This window comes from Schistocerca cancellata, chromosome 7, assembly GCF_023864275.1.
Source record: "Schistocerca cancellata isolate TAMUIC-IGC-003103 chromosome 7, iqSchCanc2.1, whole genome shotgun sequence".
NCBI lineage: Eukaryota > Metazoa > Arthropoda > Insecta > Orthoptera > Acrididae > Schistocerca > Schistocerca cancellata.
The window spans coordinates 583,725,501-583,745,651 of record NC_064632.1 but is presented as its reverse complement, the minus strand read 5'-3'; the positions used below and the strand labels follow the sequence as shown (position 1 = coordinate 583,745,651).

At 39.5% G+C, this 20,151-nt stretch overlaps 1 protein-coding gene across 6 annotated transcripts in view; it reads right to left on the bottom strand.

Moving 5' to 3' along the window:
* Positions 1 to 15,691: 15,691 nt before the first annotated feature.
* LOC126091973 (protein mothers against dpp) overlaps positions 15,692 to 20,151 on the bottom strand; it is a 99,465-nt gene continuing 95,005 nt past the window's right edge. For all 6 annotated transcript variants that reach the window (XM_049907327.1, XM_049907329.1, XM_049907326.1 and 3 more), the window contains exon 8: positions 15,692 to 19,970. In XM_049907327.1, coding sequence (XP_049763284.1) covers positions 19,811 to 19,970 — 160 coding nt within the window. In that variant the 3' untranslated portion in view covers positions 15,692 to 19,810. The remainder of the gene's footprint in view (positions 19,971 to 20,151) is intronic.

Below are 20,151 nucleotides of genomic sequence, written 5' to 3'. Positions count from 1 at the left end.
CTGACAGCACATGTTCAACATTAATAAAAGAAGCATAACAGTACACCTAATTTTCTTAATTTACGTAACTATTTCTTTAGACTGGGTAGGCATTCTTTCAAACTGTTTGTTTAGAGTACATGTGACTACGGGAAGTGATAGACTGTCAATGGAAATGGAGAGTTTTTGTGACATATTTGCCTGCTTACAGACATGCGACAGGCTTTGAGGCTATTGATACTCACATGAATAGCACTGCATCACTGAATAGTTGGAACAGATGCAATATCAACTCAACTGCATGTGGATTCCACTCTAAGCTTACTCTTCTTGACTTAGTGGGGACAAATGGAGGAATTTAATGTGGGTCACACATCCTCTTCTAATACTTAAAAGTAGCCAAATTAAAGATAGTACAAAGAGGGGAGAAACATTGTTGAAATTGTTATTTCACAAAAAACTCGCTCATTTTATATGATTAAACAGTTCTTCTTTTAAGGTAAAATTATTACTACCTCTCATCATTGCAGATCCGCCATCCATGGGTGACCAGGCTGTAAGGGAGCAGCTATCAAAATGCAGCTACAGTATCTGCATTTTGACAGCTGTCATTATTTCCATACCATACCCTAATCCTCCCATCAATCCCAAGAATCAGCGGCACACTCATCACTCAGGATCACTCTGGAAGGAACAATTGAACCACACCTTTGCCAGGACTTTGATTACCGACCATCATGCCCTGAAATGAAAGACATCTTACCCACCACTCCTAAAGTGATGGTACCTCACCCAACCAACCTACACAACATCCTGGTCCATTCCTATACCACAACCACTCCTGATTCCTTGCCACAAAGATCATAACCCTGTGGGAGACCCAGGTGCAAGATGCGCCCAATCTATCTATCCAGCACTCCCTGCTCCAATCGAGACACAGACTTATCCTGCCCCATCAGAGACAGGACCACATGTGAAAGTAGCTTTGCCATATACCAACTGTAATGTTTCTCCATCTTGGGCTTCTCATGAGCAGGTTCAGTCAGTTTCAAGAAAAGGCAGCTAATTCATAGATCAGTATATAAATACAATCTCAATTTCGATCTATTTTCACTGCTCATATCTGAATGATACAGTATTTTTTTACATTAATATGATTATATTTTCTAATAAAAACTACAGACTGCTCAGCGTAGCTGATGCAACTTTTTCGAACACCTCTCATGAGAACTAAGAACAATTAACAGACATTTAATGTTAACAGGGAAACTATATATCTGAATCACCGTGGAGTTAGTCCTATCAAACTCTTTGACACATGCAGCAGGCGCAACAGCAGGCAGTTAATACTATATGGAAGACAATCTCAAATTACCATCATGCTCACTCCCTTCAAGCGGAAAAAAAAGAAGGAACAGGACCAAACTCTTATAGATACAGTTAAAGAGATTAAATAATAGTATATTAAAGGCACAAATTACCTGTGATTGCACTAGTGGTAGGAATATGAATGTAAACATGAACAATTTAGTGACATTACACAACCCTGCTGCAATCAGTACACAGACAACCAACCAGCTGTCCACCAGAATGAATGGCAACCACCAAACTGTGCCCAACAACAAAGTTGACCATTCTGTGGAACAGCATGCAGCTGAGCATGACATGCTCAATTTCAATGGCTGCTTCACAAACCCAGGCCATCTGGATCCTTTCCGCTCTCCCTCTACCCACACCACCAGACAACACTCCTACACCACCCAGACCATCTGCCAGGATGTAATCCCAGTATTATGTGTCCAGCTGGTACAACATACGGCACTGCTTCCCCCCCCCCCCCCCCCCCCTTCCTTCCTTTCTTTCTTTCTTTTTTTTCCCACTCTAGCTTGAAAAAGGATTTATTCGGAAAGCTAGCAAGATTTCTATCTATTTTGTATTTGCCTGGCAATGAATTAATGCTTATGGCACTCGGTGAGTTGACTACTTTACTCCTAAAATATATGCATTCTGCCACAACTTTCCTCTTTAGTCATCCATCTCTTTGACACATGATCGTGTTTTTCTAACATTGAGGTAACTGCATGTACAGAGGCAGCACATTAGGAAACAGTATTTTCCATCCTGGCACCTTTAGCTGCCTGAATTCCCACGCTCCCCAGTACACAACAGAATGACACCTCCTTGCCCCACCTTTATTGGTGGAAAAGCGCATTGTGCATCATCTGAATATATTTTACTGCTGGATATATACTGTCCAGACACATTAATGTGACTAGCAGTCAAAAGACTGAATAACCACCTTTTGCAGCACAGACCATTGTGAAATGTGCAGGAAGAGTGTCAATGAGGGTCTGGAAGGTACCTACTCCAGAGCCATGGCCATCTGGACTAGGTTCTTTTGGTCGAGGATCCCTGGCAGGAATAGCCCGATCTAGGTAATCTAAGTAGTCCCGTAGATTCTTCATGGGGTTTAAATATGGGAATTTGGTGGCAGGGGAATACAGCAAACTCATCCTAGTGCTCTTTGAACCATGCAAGCGCTATTCACACACAAGCAAGCACACCTCAGGCGCACACGACCGCCAACTCCAGCATCTCCGGCCAGAATGCTGTACCCTAAAGCTATATGTAAGTGTCTTTTAATTGTGACTGTCTGCAATTTGATGTATCTTCTTTACAGTAAGATGCAATCTATCTTTTCTTACAGTGCTGAGTTTCCATTGTTTGGCTTTTGCCGAACTGTATATAGGGATGGATGTGATCCCCAGGGGCAGATGCACAGTTGTGTTGGTACACTGTGACTTTGAGAATGACAAAATCACCCACAAATTCCACAAAAACATTCCCTAGACCTGAACGTTCCCCCCTCTGGCTGACAATTTTCAATTTTCGCAGTATGTTTGCTTTCAGACATTTCATGCTATATGCGACAACAGCCATCTGTCCGATGGACCATAAAATGTGATTCATCTACAATAGTCACCTGTTGCCACTCAAAGGATATCCAGTTCAGATACTGGTATGCAAATTCCAGCCTTTATTGCTGATGAACAGCAAGCAGCATGTGTGTATTAATCAGGCACCTGCTGTAGAGGCCCGTACACAGCAACCTCGCTGAACAGTCATTGAGGGGGACACTTGTTGGTAGCCCCTTGGTTCATCTGGGTGGCCAGTTGCTCAACAGTTGCATCTCTATTCGCCTTTACAGATCTCTCCAGCTATTGTTCACCCCTGCCATCTATGGCCCATGGTGCACAACAGTTGGCTTGGCACCTGTTTTGGATGTACCATTTTGTCATGCACAGTATACGTTTACCATGGTAGCACATGAACAGTTTATAAACTTAGCCATTTCAGAAGTGCTTCCATCATTAGCCAAAAGACAATGATCATGCTTTCCGGATATCAGGTAAATTGCTCCATTTCCGCACTGTGACAGCACTTGCAGTCCTCTTGCTGCCCTCCCCATACATGCTTTATATACCCTCCACTGATAGTGCTGACACCTGCCAGCCATCAGTGGTTATAGCATGTTGATGCCAAATATAGGCAGGGGTCACATTACTGAGACTGGACGATGTGTGTGATAGATAGCCTGAAGGGCATTTAGGAAGTCGGTGCAGGCGAATTGGTAGCTTGATCTCATCTAACTCTCTCAAGATCACATACAATTTAGCATCTCACACTGTTAATGTGTTAGGTAGTCGTATCTTGAGTGCATATTCTGTAACTAGCCCAGAAAAGCCAATGTTATTCCCCTGCTGGGACCCATAAGCATGAACTACAATATAGTTGCAGGGCTTGGATAAAATTTGGTAAAATATTTATTTAAAAACGTAGACTAGAGTATAATTCTTTTTGTACACTGATAAATATTTAATAATTCTAGGCCTCCTCCTTAATCAGGGCAGTGAACAACTCCAAACTTGATGAAAAACAGAAATATAGTCTGCATTACAAACCACTAGGTCCTGCTTCAAGTGAATCCTGAACAGTGTCATTGCGCGTTGTCTGTATCTCAACAGCGACTCCATTAAAGGATGAGCAACAGTGTGAAATACTGTTGAATGTGGGGTTGAGAATAGGTGGGATGCATGTCACATCATGTGGATCTGTGGTGCATGATGATTAGTGACTTACTAGCCTCAACACAAAGGCTAAGAATCAAACTAGCCTAGTATTTCCCTTTATGTTGAACAGCATCAATGATTTTAAGGTATGACAGCACAGATGGTGCATCTAAAACAATTGTACGTGGGATTTAACAAAAGCATTGTAAAACAGGAGCAGACATAATCAGTCTGCTCCCCTTGATCTACACTTTTAGGTCCTTTTTCTTCAGGTGCAGTTAACTGCATCAGTTTCTCATGAAACATGAGACCCGGCTATCTCACTGAACTTTGAAAACTGAAAACAGTGTAGATTAAAGGATGACAGGAATGACTAAAATACCATAAACAAACACTGAAACCTATGCTATCTGTCCACTTACCAACTGTCCTACAATTAGCTGCAGCTAATGACTGGTCATTGCAAGATTGGAGGAAAAGCAGAATACTGAAAATTCATCCGCAAATAACAAACATTGAATGGGAAACTTAACAGTGAATGTAATACTGTTGATTGCTATAGTACACAGTCATGCTTGAAACTGATCCCTGAGGGACACTATTCTGCTGCTCGAATAGCTCTGAAAGAGCATCAACAATTCATTTTAAAAATTATTTGGAAAGGGAGGACCATACGAATATGGGTAATTTCCCTCAGAATCTCCATGTGTGTAGCTGTCCAAAGATGTTATGCTTCCAAACAGAGTAACAGGAGTTCTCGGAATCAAAGAATATGGTCTACGAGTTGTTGTCTGCGTACAAAATAGTGTTGTATTCCTGCTTCCAGTAGGGTGAAGTAGCATGGGTTGAACAATATTTTTTAAACCTACTCTAGAAGCAACTAACTACACTCATGCTCATAAATTAAGGATAATGCTGATACATGGTGAAACAACACTCTTGTGGGCGGTTTGTGAGTTTAAATCACCTCTGGATATGGCCTTGCGGTGCACTTGACCTGCGGTTCGTCACACAGTGGCGCTGACAGCAGTCCACACAGGCAGAGGTGTGTTGGTGCATGTCAGAGTACAGTGCAGCGAGTAAGTGTGCAGACGTTTTCAGATGTGCTAATGGCTCAATGAACACATACTGATGACGTTATGAGGGGTAGAATAGAAGGCCGACTAGAGGCTGGTAAAACACAGCAGGTCGTAGCATGGGCCCTCCATGTGAATCTCAAGATTATGGCAATGATTCCAGCAGACAGGAAATGTGTCCAGGCACTACAGTACAGGATGTCCACAGTGTACAACACCACAAGAAGACCAATACCTCACCATCAGCGCCTGCAGATGGCCACAGAGTACTGCAGGTGGCCTTGCTTGGGACCTTACCGCAGCCACTGGAACAGCTGTCTCCGTACACACAATCTACAGACGACTGAACAGACATGGTTTATTCGCCCGGAGACCTGCAAGGTGCATTCCACTGACCCCTGGTCACAGGAGAGCCCATAAAGCCTGGTGTCAAGAACACAGTACATGGTCAATGGAACAGTGGTCCCAGGTTATGTTCACGGACGAGTCCAGGTATAGTCTGAACAGTGATTCTCGGCGGGTTTTCATCTGGCGTGAACCTGGAACCAGATACCAACCCTTTAATGTCCTTGAAAGGGACCTGTATGGATGTCATTGTTTGATGGTGTGGGGTGGGATTATGATTGGTGCACGTACACCCCTGCATGTCTTTGACAGAGGAACTGTAACAGGTCAGGTGTATCGGGATGTCATTTTGCACCCATATGTCCACCTTTCCAGGGGTGCATTGGGTTCCACCTCCCTCCTGATGAATGATAATGCACAGCCCCACCGAGTTGCCATCACGGAGGAGTACCTGGAAACATAAGATATCAGGCAAATGGAGTGGCCTGCCAGTTCTCCAGACCTTAACCCCATTGAGCAAGTCTGGGATGCTCTCGGTTGACATATTGCTGCACGTCTTCGAACCCCTTCGACACTTCAGGAGCTCCGACAGGCACTGGTGCAAGAATGGGAGGCTATACCCCAGCAGCTGCTCAACTACCTGAACCAGAGTATGCCAACCCGTCATGCGGCCTGTGTACGTGTGCATGGTGATAATATCCCATACTGATTTCAGGGTACATGCGCAGGAAACAGTGGCGTTTTGTAGCACGTGTTTCGGGATGATTTTCTCAACTTATCACCAATACCATGGACTTACAGATCTGTGTCGTGTGTGTTCCCTATGTGCCTATGCTGTTAGTGCCAGTTTTGTGTAGTACCACATTGTGTTGCACCACACTCTGCTATTATCCTTAATTTATGAGCACGAGTGTATTTCCTGCAGTTCTAAAACCCAAGTCGACCATGCATTCTAGTGCCTTTTCTACACAGCTAGTGAGAGTCACGCTATGGTAACTACTGGGTAACATGCGGTCCTTCCCTGGAGGGGTGCTAAAATCTCCTCCATTCATGAGTCAGTGAAGTCTCCAGCCAGCCAAATCTTAAAAGAAATAGAAAGATTTATTTTGCATCCTTTTTGAGATACTGCAACATACTGTACTGGATTTTATCCTTACCTGGTGCAGTCTCCTTGACTTGAATCAAAGCACAATCCAGCTCCCACACAGAAAAGCGGCTGTTGTATTCCACAGTGTTGTTCAAATGGAAATTTCAGCCAACCCACTCCATTAATGCCCGATGGCGAGAAGAAGCTTGAATCTGGTTTTCAGTGGCAGTGATCTAACTGCAGTGTCTACTGTCCTTGCTTGCCCGATGTCTCCAGGGGTAGACTGCCCTTCCTTTTACCCTTCACCAACCTAACCCTCTTTACTCCCCAGGAAGGAGCTATTAGTTCTGAAATCTAGGAAGTCCCACACTTTTAATTTTATATGTATCTATCACTTACTACTCATTTTGCCTCCTGAATTAAGCACTGGCCAACAATACTGTCTCATAATTTACCTGTTTTCTTGATTGAGTTTAGTATTGAGTGTCTGATTTCAGTAATCTAATTCTGTAAAACCACTGTAAAGTGCATAATGGAACATACCTCCCATTATGCCACATATTAGTGTGTCTTGTGTGTTCCTATTGCATTCATGTATTGAGCCTGAGAAGAATGACTGCTTAAATGCCTCTCATGCTGTGTAATTAGTTCAATCTTGTCTTCATAGCACATAAGGGAGTAATACACAAGGGACTACAGTATATTCCTTACTTAATACTGGTTCTTGAAGCTTTGTAAGTAGGTTATTGCGGGATACTTGGTGTGTCCTTCAAGCATAACACAGGTCAGATTTTCTGTGATTTTCTTCAGGGGTCAAACATACTTGTAACTGTGTTTCTCCAAGTTTTCCTGGTAGAGCAAATATTGCATATTCTTGTTCCAATATTTCAGCTGACAACCTTACAGCCATTCTCATTAGTGAGACACTTGCAAGAATGGCTGTAAGTTTGTCAACTGAAATATCAGAACAAGAATTAATAATATCCAAGGTGCACACCTAAAAGATGATGGATATCTTAGTTACTTTTTGTGCTACCCTTCTTTGTACATGTTCAGTATCCCTTATTAGTTCTGTTAAGTATGCTCCCCATCCTCACACACACACACACACACACACACACACACACACACACACACACACACACACTTGAGCAATAGTCTACACTGGGACACAAATGCTTCACAAGCAGTTTCCTATGTAGACTAATTGCTTGTTCCCAGTATCCTGCTGAGTCAAACTCTGCCAACTGAGCCTATGAGAGCATTCCATTTCATAATGTAGCACACAGGTGGTGTGAGAGTTGACTGATTCCAATAGTCACTGATATTCCAGCATTTCTTCAGATGGTTTCTCATTTAAATAATTCCATTACCTGCAAAAAGTCTGAGGTTACTATTAACATCGTTTGCATAACACACTTCTCTGGGACATGCCGTAAGTCATTCCTACATTTGTCAATGCTGTACTGTCTAAGATAACATGTTATATCCTAGTTACCAAGAAATCCTGTCAAGTCACAAATTTCGTTTGATGCCACCTACGACCTTACTGCCATTCAGAAAAGGCAGATTGGAAATAAGTAAAATGATTTTTGGAAATAAATTATGCACATACCTGATTGCCTTGATCAACTGCTATCAGCATATCACCAACTGAAATTCAGATTGAAGTTTGTACTCTCAAAAGTATTCAATAAACTCCTATATAACAAAGAATAAGATTGCAAATCTCCACAAATTCAAAATAAAATTAAAAACATAAATCCCACTGGCCATTTACCACTGCTATATGTTATCTGATTACCTAAATAAACAAGTACTGAAAATACCTGTTAGTGCTTGCCAACTAGCACAGTATTGTATACAGGTCCTTGTCACACTTTGAAAAATATCAGTTTAATGAAGCATACATTTAGCTATAAATGGATGAGAAATAGTAGCTTTTTAACCTTACATACAAGCAAGAGCTTTTTTCAGACTAGTAGATTTGCTTTTAATTTAATAGGTTATGCAGATGCACAAATACAAATACACAGTACAGAGATAGCTTATTGTTAATGACACGTACAGATTAAGTTTCTTTGATGTACTTGTCTTTTGTCAGTGTATACCTTGACTTGCTCCACAGCCCTGAAGGTTCTCCTCCTACTTGATGGGATCTACGGAACATGATAAATGATAGTAGTGTACACATTTTACACTATTTAGGTACATTTACATGTGACTGCACAGAAACTTGCTTGAAATTAAATGCAAACTTTCCCTCAAAGAACTCAGGAACCAAGAACATCACAATATGATCAGAATGAATAGCACACACTATTAAAAAACACAAGAGTATCTGCACCATTTGATTCCTACGATCATAGAGCAGAAAAATGTACACAATGTTATCAAGATTCAGACAAAAATGGCCAACGTCGAGACATACAGGAATCAGGTAGCAATTGGCACCTAATAGTCCTGGTTTTACTTTCTGTGTGCAACATCGGCATTGTCATTGTGTGATCAGCAAAGGTTCCTTACATGCCAATTCAGGAATGAATCTGAATGCTGCTGCCATTCAGGCTCATGGGAAGCATGTGAACCTTCATCACACCATTGGCACTAACACTTCCTACGTATTGGCCTACACTTCAGCAGAATGCTTCAGCCATCCATAGATACATAACATGAATACAAGGCATGTTCAGAAAGCAAGTGTATTGTGATCATCAGACTGACCAGAGCGAGCACTGCAGGAACACAGCAGTACGTAAACTCACGTAGTGTCCAGTTTGGTGAAAGATGCTGATAAGAAATCTGCCAAGTGCGAGCCACGTGCTGTGATCTGCTTCCTACTTGTGGGACCCACGTCTGACCCTCCTGATTTAGGTTCCTGTGATTTCCCTAAATCGCTTCAAGCAAATGGTGGGATGGTTCTTTTGAAAGGGCACAGCTTACTTCCTTCCCCATCCTTCCCAAATCCAATGTGACCATTGCTGTTTGGTCCCCTCCCCCTAAATCAACCAACATACTCGTGGAAGGTCTAACACCTGCCAAAATTTATTAGCGAATCACAATGGTTTACAGCAAAGGCATTATGAACACGAGTATGTTTAAGTGATGTAGGAAGTTTAGTGGAGGGAGAACATATGTTCATGATGAACAGAGGAGTGGAAGATTTTCCATTTTGGATGAGTTGGTGCAAAAATTGCGGAAACTGTTTGTGAAGACAGTCGATTGACAGTGGATGAAATTTCTACAATGTTCCCATAACTCTCTTTTATGAGACACTCACAGAAATGCTGGGATATTGGAAACTCAGAAACTGTGTGGATGATGGGTCCCAAAACAGCTGACAGAACAGCTCAAGAAAAATCAGGTAAATAACACCCACAAGTTTCTTGAACAACGTGAATTGGAAGTTGAGGATTTTCTGACCTCTACTGTGACTGGAGATGAAATGTGGGTGGTTCATCACACACCTGAGACAAAAAGACGGTCATCACAGTGGTAGCACGCAAATACCCCATCTGCCAAAAAATTCAAAATTACAGTTTTGATCAAAGAAATTATTGCCCCAGGGACTAAAAATTCATCATTTTGGCCGAATTTCTGCCTCAGGGGGAAACCATCAATGTTCAACGATATTGTGAGACCCTGAAAAACTCAAAAGCAGCATTTAAAACGAAAGGAGGGGAATGGTGATGAGAGAAGTGTATTTGTTGCATAACAACGCCTGTCCTCACAGAGCTGTAGTCACCAAGGCACTCTTGGACTCATCTGGAAGGGATGTTTTGAACCACCAGCCATATTCACCTGACTTGGCACCTTTAGATCTTTTCAGCTCCCTGAAGGCACACATACATGGAACTGAATTTTCAACTGCCAAGCAGGTGCATAAAGAGGTTCTGAAGTAGGGGAAGAAGCTGTGGGGAGAGTTCTTTAAGGAGGGCATAAAAAAAACTTGTGCCACAGCTCACCAAATGCACTGAACATGGAAAAATAGTCACCAAGCTTATCAACAATATCCTGTATTTTTTTCCTAATACACTTTATTTAAAAAAAAAAAATAATAATCTAGTACACTTACTTTCTGAAACTGCCTCATAGTTAGCTGCAGAAATTGTTCTGGCATGTCTACGCTGTTCTCTAACGTAGTTCGATGCTCAGGAAAACAAATCACTCTTCAGCAAGTTAGATACAATTGTTTTGGACTCACTGTTTCTTTGCTGTGTGTGTGTGGGGGGGGGGGGGGGGAGGGGGGGTTCCTGTTCATCCACATCACAGTATTTTGAGTTATTGCTCTTTACTATCCTCGGTCAGTGGCCCATACATACGTATTTCTCTCTAATTTAAACTGACTGAATAGTATATTTGGCAGTCCCTTAAAAGAACACATTGGTTGCTTTGGAGCATTATAGATGGCATAGAACTGATACTAAGTGGCCATGTGACTCTCAACTGCTAATTTAAGTTACGGCAGTGAAATGGTGTGTATGTGACAGTTGGTTGTATGGAATCATTGCAGGAAGATGCGTTACGAGGAAATGGCAGAAAAAAGTTATTGTATTTGGTCATGTCCATGGCTATACTACGAATGATATGCCCAATTGGTTGATGTATTAATGCACACTGTACGGTGTGTCTAAAAGGAATAGTGTACCACCCGTAGTTATGTACTGGGTTGTCTCATTATATCGTTCATTTTTTCACGCATTTCATCTATGGTGCTTGCAAACCCTGCACATGCCATGGAAATACAGTTGCCTATAGCATCTGCAAACACTGCAGCTGCCATGCCCCCCCACCCCCACCCCCTCCAAGGTAATACAGTTGCCAGACACCTCTACGACATAGAGGTCGACAACGTGACACACCATTGGATGTGTGTGTGTGTGTGTGTGTGTGTGTGTGTGTGTGTGTGTGTGTGTCATTGGATGGAAGAGTGTGAACATGTGTTTACAAGCTATGGAAAGCAAGAAGGAACATTTCTGGCAACTTATGCTGTTTTAATATCGAAGGGAAAAACAACCTCACAATACCAGCAGAAGACTTGTATTGTATACTGGGATGATGCAGTAATGGTTCAAGCATGTCAAAAGTGATTTAGTCTATTTCGAGATGGGAATTTCATCTTAACAGACAAATCTCGATCTGGACAGCCAATGATTATAGATACTGAATGACTTAATGATATGATAGTACACACATCAAGGATTAACAATGCAGGTGTTGGCATTGGAGCTCAATGTTGCTTGTGCTACTGTTGCCAGGAACTATAAAAAGCTGGGTTATGTAAATATTAGGGATGTATGGGCCGCTAACAAACTGAGTGAAGTGAATTTGATTCACTTCGTGTGCCTCTGTGACACCTTATTGAGACATGATCAGAATGCTCCTTTTTTGGAATGGCTGGTAACTGGATATGAGAAGTGGATCATATACAACAGTGCCCAGAAGAGTAAATTGTGGTGCACGACAGGGCAGCTACCACTATCGGTTGCTAAACCAGCTACCACTATCGGCTGCTAAACCAGGGCTGCATCTGAGAAAGGTTCTACTACACATCTAGTGGAATTGCAAAGGCAATCTGTATTATCAACTTTGTCTGAATGAGATTGTCACTTCCGAGAAATACTGTTCACAATTGAATCATTTGAAGGCAGCCACTGCTGAAAAAGAACAAATTAGGGACATAATGTCATTTTTCACCACAACAACATATCTCTAAGGTGATCCGTCAAAAGCTGTGTTCTTTCGAGTGGGACATGTTACCCCAACTATTGTATTTGCCAGACATTGCCCATTCCGACTTTCATCTATTCTGTTACCTGCAGAATTTCCTGAAATGCAAACACCTCAACTCCTTGAAGGACTGCAGACTGAACCTCAAACAAAAACCCCCACATTTTGGAAGAATGGCACTTATAAGCCTCCAGAGGGGTGGCAATATATTGTCGACAAGTATGATGTATACTGCACGAAATAAATAGTTTGTTTACAAAACCAATCCACCTTATTTAGTTACATTGTTCAAGACCCTCTGTGTGAAGTGTTAAGCACACAGGCCAGCAACTGCTATGCCGTAGCTGTGCTGCAAAGTAAGAGGGTGGTTTGAAAAGTTCTCGGAATCACCACGAGAGGTCAGCGCTAGCGCAACGAGTTGTTCACGTGATATTCATTGGACTGTTGCCTGTAAACACTTGCCACATCAGTGCTCTTGGAAGAGAGCTGTGGCGGTGACGTGGCTCTGTTGTTGTTCTCACGTAGTGATTTGCAAAGATGGAAAAAATTAAGATTCAAGTAGTGATTAAGTACTTCGTAAAGAAAGGTATTAAAGCAAAGGACATTCATGCTGATTTCCAGAGTACATTGGGGGACTCTGCTCCTTCATATTCAAATGGTGCCAAGTGGACAAATGAATTTAAATTTGGTCGGGAGAGCAAGATGTGTCACTGCTCCAGAAATCATTGCAAAAGTGCACAAAATGGTCATGGAGAATTGCCTATTGAAAGTGCAAGAAATTGTTCATGCTTGCCAGATGTCATCTGAAAGGGTGTATCACATTTTAACTGAAGAATTAGAAATGAAAAAATTATCTGCAAGATGGACTCTTGACACTGGATCAAAAACGCATGGGAATGGACATATTGGAACGATGTTTGGCCAGTTTTAGGAGAAACAAACAAGATTCTTTGCACCAGTTAGTGACCACAGATGAAACTTGTGTGCACTACTATACCCCATACCTGATTCTCCACCACCAAAGAACAACGCAAAGACAATTCCTTCTGCAGGAAAGGTCATGGCGTCAGTGTTCTGGAATGCGAAGGGCATTCTGTTTGTAGATTATCTCCCCACTAGACAAACAGTTACTGGAGAATACTATACTAACCTCCTGGACAAACTACAACAAAAGGTATGCGAGAAAAGGCCAGGTTTAACAAGGAAGAAAGGAGGATATAAGATGAACATCAACAAAAGCAAAACGAGGATAATGGAATGTAGTCAAATTAAGTCGGGTGATGCTGAGGGAATTAGATTAGGAAATGAGACACTTAAAGTAGTAAAGGAGTTTTGCTATTTAGGGAGTAAAATAACCGATGATGGTCGAAGTAGAGAGGATATAAAATGTAGACTGGCAATGGCAAGGAAAGCGTTTCTCAAGAAGAGGAATTTGTTAACATCAAGTATAGATTTAAGTGTCAGGAAGTCGTTTCTGAAAGTATTTGTATGGAGTGTAGCCATGTATGGAAGCGAAACATGGACGATAAATAGTTTGGACAAGAAGAGAATAGAAGCTTTCGAAATGTGGTGCTACAGAATAATGCTGAAGATAAGGTGGGTAGATTACGTAACTAATGAGGAGGTATTGAATAGGATTGGGGAGAAGAGAAGTTTGTGGCACAACTTGACTAGAAGAAGGGATCGGTTGGTAGGACATGTTTTGAGGCATCAAGGGATCACAAATTTAGCATTGGAGGGCAGTGTGGAGGGTAAAAATCGTAGAGGGAGACCAAGAGATGAATACACTAAGCAGATTCAGAAGGATGTAGGTTGCAGTAGATACTGGGAGATGAAGAAGCTTGCACAGGATAGAGTAGCATGGAGAGCTGCATCAAACCAGTCTCAGGACTAAGACCACAACAACAACAACAACAACAACAAGGAAGAAAGTCATCTTCCATCAAGACAATGTGCACCCACACACATGTGCCATTGTCGTGGCAAAATTACACAAACTAAGGTACGAGTTGTTGCCACACTCACCTTATTCACCTGATAATGGCTCCGTCAGACTTCCATCTCTTCCCAAAACTGAAAATTTTTCTTGGTGGACGAAGATTCACTTCAAAAGAAGAATTGATAGCCGGAGTTGACAACTATTTTGCAGGCCTAGAGGGAACTCATTTTTGAGTTGGAATCAAGGCACTGGAACATTGTTGAACCAAGTGCATTAAACTACAAGGAGACTGCATTGAAAAATAAGAAAGTTTCAGTGATGTAAGTACTTTTTTTCTATTCTGTTCCGAGAACTTTTCAAACCACCCTCATAGTATGTTCCCAGGTGTTCTTTGTGACTGCCTGTAAAAGTTAACAAACCTATGAGACAACCCAGGTTTGTGGTGTAAGAACAGTGGTCACAAAAAGGTCTTAACTGACAGGGACAGCAGGTAAGTGTACCTCCTTGTCAATCACAATTAGTTTCAAACATGACTATCGGACATTTGGAGGCACATACCTTGCAAATGATTACTGTGCGCAAAAATGCATACCTCTGGTGAGTCGAACACTGAAACTGGACAGAAGCTGACACTGGATGAGTAGTGTGACCCAGAAAGTTGCAATTTTTGCTCTTTTTAACTAACACAAGGCATCAAGTGCCCCAATGGCCCAATGAGCACCATGACATGGGTCAATTCAGGATACTGTGAACATGAACCAGGATTTTTATTCAATAATATGCAGTGACTAAGTGTTGGTCATTCTTCCACATCTTAAGTATCATGTGGATATTTCCAGATATATATTCAGAAGTTTGCATGCATATGTTCATGGTTTAAATAAGTCTCGGACATCATATCACACTCGAACACAAATTTGGAAATTTGTGGTAAGTTCCTATGGAACCAAACTGCTGAGGTCAATGATCCCTAGCTTAGAAACTACTTAATCTAACTTACACTAAGGACAACACACACACACACACACACACACACACACACACACACACACACACACGAGGGAGGACTCGTACCTCTAACGGAGGGAGTTGCACAAACTGTAGCAAGGCGCCTCAGACTGCGCAGCTACCCCGTGTGGCTATTTCATCTAAAGATAATCCCACATAAAAGGTGCTTGTATGAGATCTAATCATTAATGAGTAGTAGCACCAGCTGGCTACGCCGTATCTGAATAAAATTGTGAACTCTCTTCCTTGATGAACTGAAGCCATCATCAAAGCTATAGGCAGTGTTAAATGGTATCAATGTGATGTCTTGTTGGGTTGACTATGTTCGGTGTGGTTATGACACTCTGTCGACAACACTACAGAAATGCTCTATCTACACTGTTATTACTGCATTTGTCTATAAGTATGGTAGGAAACCAAGAATGAAATGCTGAAGAAATGTATATAATCATTCACACTTTATTTATATTAATCTAAATGAGATAACACACACCAGAAGTGGAATGTTGCCTGTGAATTTTAAATAAATTTGTTTCCTTATTTCAAAACTGAGTGACATCTAAAACATGAAATCCATTCCATATGTTATCCATTCAATTACCACATTTTTCATCACATAAAATCTCATAAATGTTATTATCTAAGACCATTCAGACAGTATAAATTATTTCAACAAAAGGCACCAACTAAACAATATCCAATTATTTGCTTCTCTTGGTATACATGTAAGCATAACATTTTATTATGCTAAGAGTTTTACGTATAAGCATACATCCAGAAAAGTGTAGTAAAGCACTTGAAAAGCATCCCAAAATATGTGTCACATTCTTTTTCACTGTATAAAAAAATTGCAGTTTGAACACTGAAATTATTATGCAATTTCATTTCAGGCACTTGCATTTGTACAAAAATCAGGATTATATCTTTGTGAGTTTATTACAAGAATATTAAGTCTGCATATAAATTTACAGTGTGGTTTCTAAACACCTGGAGTCAAGAGCATTATTTGGTGATGTTGGTTTCTTGTGCAAAGAAATATAAATACTATTTTGACAGGGAGAAGATAGTAAAGGTATCTTTTAAAATTAATTTCTTCAGCAGTAACTCTGTTTAAAAAAAGGGGGGGGGGGGAGGAGACAAAAAGGAGGGTGGTGAGGATAATCCAAATATTTGACTGCATCAGTGATCAATTTATGATTAAGGTCGAAGAAAATTTTTACAAGTGGATGTTACTAAGAAACTTATTTGTGTATGATGCCCTTTGTGTAGCAGTTCCCATTTGGGTACGTGATGAGTACAAATCACAAAATTCCTTCTAAACATTACATGCGAATGAGGACAAGGCACTTCTTGTACATAGCTCATAAGTGTTCTGAGCCTCCAAAGCAAGCACAAATCAACAATCTCGCATTATTCCAAAGTCACTGATACTTGTGTGTTGACATTACAGCAATTTTTTTCATACCAAGAGCTAGTACATGACTAATTCCACAAATATGAGAATTTTTTTTTTAATGTTAATGCTTGGATAATAATGGAAATTGCCAATATGAGTACGACACTCCTAATATCAGATCCAGTTACATGAGAACCTTCTTTGTTTCACGTATGTTTACAGTATTAGCACACAATAAGATGATTAGCATTTCCTGAATTTGACTTCCTAGTGTTCCAAAACAGCACTTTATCTTATGAAAGAGGGATTTGTATCCTAGCTGTATTACATATATAGAAACATTTTATTTGACAGCCTTTGCTACCTGCAAGCTGAAATGCACGAAATTTGACTGCTGGCATACGTATGCAAAATGTGGAGTATCATTTTAACAGTGAACAAAACATGCAAACTTACATCTATTATTCTTTATGGTGAATTAAACAAGTTTCTCAAAGCTGCATTGGTCTTACTGGAGGAAATTTATCAAATAATAAGCATAATGGATCACACTTAATGCATTACGATCAGGTACCAAGTACACATTAGAAAATCCTAAAATGATTATATGTGAAACAGATCTGAAAAAGGAATGTGTACTCTAAAATGAACAATCTTGATTCAAGATTTAGAACACACACTGTAAATATCGCAAAATATATAACACTATATCTGTCGTAGAGCTATTTTTACACAAACTATCCATAATATATTCCTGAAAGCAGCACAGAAGTTTTAATTATTGGACAGTCCTGATCACAGATACATTACTTTTAATGTGCAGGCATCATCACAAAAAATTATATCCAAATACAGCTGTTAAAATAATAATTTCACAGTTAATCAAATACTGACTCATATCAGTTCATAACTCACACGCATAACATTCTCTCAATGAAGATCTGTATTTGTTTTGGTCAAGTGACAGCCACAACATTGTTAAATAGGAATTCCTGAGCAGTTCAATTCAGTAACACTGTTTAACAGTAAACAGTTATTGTTTAATTCTGCTGTGCCAATAGCATAAAACCAGAACTTTGTAATCTATTTGTAATGCCAGAACAGAAACAAGCACTAATATTGAATAATATTTTTAAACATATTGTGGTAATAATTTTCAAAAAGAACACAAAGGAATTAACTTCAATGGACAGCTTGTATGACCTGCGATAGAATTAAACTCTGTCATCTTCATAAAAGTACATCAAACAACCGTCTCTCAGGTCAGTCATCATAGTTTTACAAACTTTCTTGATTTAAATGTGTATACAGCAGGCACAGTGTCAGTACTATTTTACACCTCTGTGTTATCTTCAATGCAGAAAACAATGTCAATATTACTGTAATTGTAAGGCAGGCATGTTCTATCTGTACACAAAATGCTGAACTTTGTATTATCTTCTGAACATACGTATTTAATAACACTGCAGTAATGTAGTATATAGCTACAACTGAATGAAGCAACAATAAAGAGTGATTCAAAAATATAAACAATAAATATTTCATATATATTTCATATCAAACAGGTACCAAACAATTAGTAGACACAAAATTATCTAATACTGTCAGCTGTTGAAGATTGTAAATGATATCATTGGATAAAGGCTATACACTTCAGTTACTGTTAATAAGTATTCATTTTGTTTTCCTTCAAGATTGCTCTCGTCATCATATTAGATGACGTGCAATTTCATTCACTGCATAAAACAAAATACACGTAAAACTTTGACAGTAATAACTGCAATCTCAACAATACAATTTCAAGGCACAACAAAACAATTTGCTGATTGTCCATTCACTTTTTATATAGTAATAGATAATTTTGGTCATGTACCTGTACCATTCACTTCAAAGTTCAAAAGATATTCACTACTGAACTATTGTAAACATAATCATCCATTAAAAAATTAACAAAAATAATCATACAATATTTGAATGAATATTATTTACAAAATGACAAAATTTTAAAAATCTACTTACGGGTATGTAAATTACCAAAGCATCAGCACAAATTATCTCATTGCCACACTGTTCACAAGCATAAAACAAGCAACAGAAATATATCTTGTGACCTTAGGAACAATTTCAAGAACAAACAATATCATAAACTGGCATATTGTAAGTGTGAACAACATAAATCAAATGTTTTATCATGTGAATCATATGAAAGTTATGTACAAATATGAAAATTCTTACTTTCACACATTCTAAAATGTGAATAAATGTGCAAGGTATACAGTTTCAATACACAATGAATTTCGATAACTATGTAGTAATAATGATGATGACTATGATGATCACAGTGATGATAATGATTTCACTCACTAAACATGAGAAACACATCAGAGTGTCAAAGAGTTCAATGTAATATGTCATTTTGCATCACTTCTGCAGAGATCAATAAACTGAGTTTACTAAAATTATAAACTAAAAATATTTATATTTTAACAGAGAAAAACATACATTGCGCATGCTGGGTGATAAAGGACAGACTCATTTGCACCAGACAGACACAAACAATCTTCACTAAAAACAACACATAAATCTACAATTGATTCACACCCTACCTATTTGTCACTTTGTTATCACAAATACCATTAAATATCTGTCAGTCCTCCCATACTAAGTCAGTTTGTACATGTATCAGTTATGGACAGACATGCCAAATCTCTTAAACAGATGTCAACTATGTTTTAACGGTGGATGGAACATTAAAATTTATTTTACAGCTATGGGCCACATTCAATCTAATGATCATCTTGTAAACCATTAGCATCAATTGTCATGAGGAAGTTCTGCTCTAGCAGCAACTATCTAAGACACAACTGCATTCTGACAAACTTAAAAAAAAATTTTCAGTCATTTGAAAACAATAAAGGAACAGTAAAAGCTGACGATAAACATTATGCTGTTTCTGAAATATATGCTAAAATGTGTATGTACTACTCAATGTTGTTAAACATCAGAGAAGTTCTACCATATTCACAGCTAAAACTTTTGCGCAGACACGTCTAACATTACACACTTTCTTCAACACAATGACTATACTGACATGTTGAAGACTGTACACATCAACACTTCTTGTGTCCGTATTCTACAAACCCAAAGTCTTAAAAACTAAAATACAACTTGTCATGTTCCTCAAGAAACTGATGAAATGGCATTCAGTGGTGAACCCATTTGCGTAAGCACTTTATCTAACCAATGCAGAGGACCATTCAGATGAATTTCAACCCAACATGGTGTGCTTGTGACATCTTGACGGTGATACTCTGCACCCCATCCTTTTACAAATGACATCCTAGAATGTAAGTGCAATATTTTTTTTAGTAAAAAACAAGAACTCTTTCAATTCACAATAGTGGAAACAATACATAAGAAAGATTAACCTCCTTAAACAAAGACTATAAACGTTATAAAAATACTTATCACTAAGACACTGGTATCACCCCTTGTCTCTGATAACTGAAATCAATCTCATA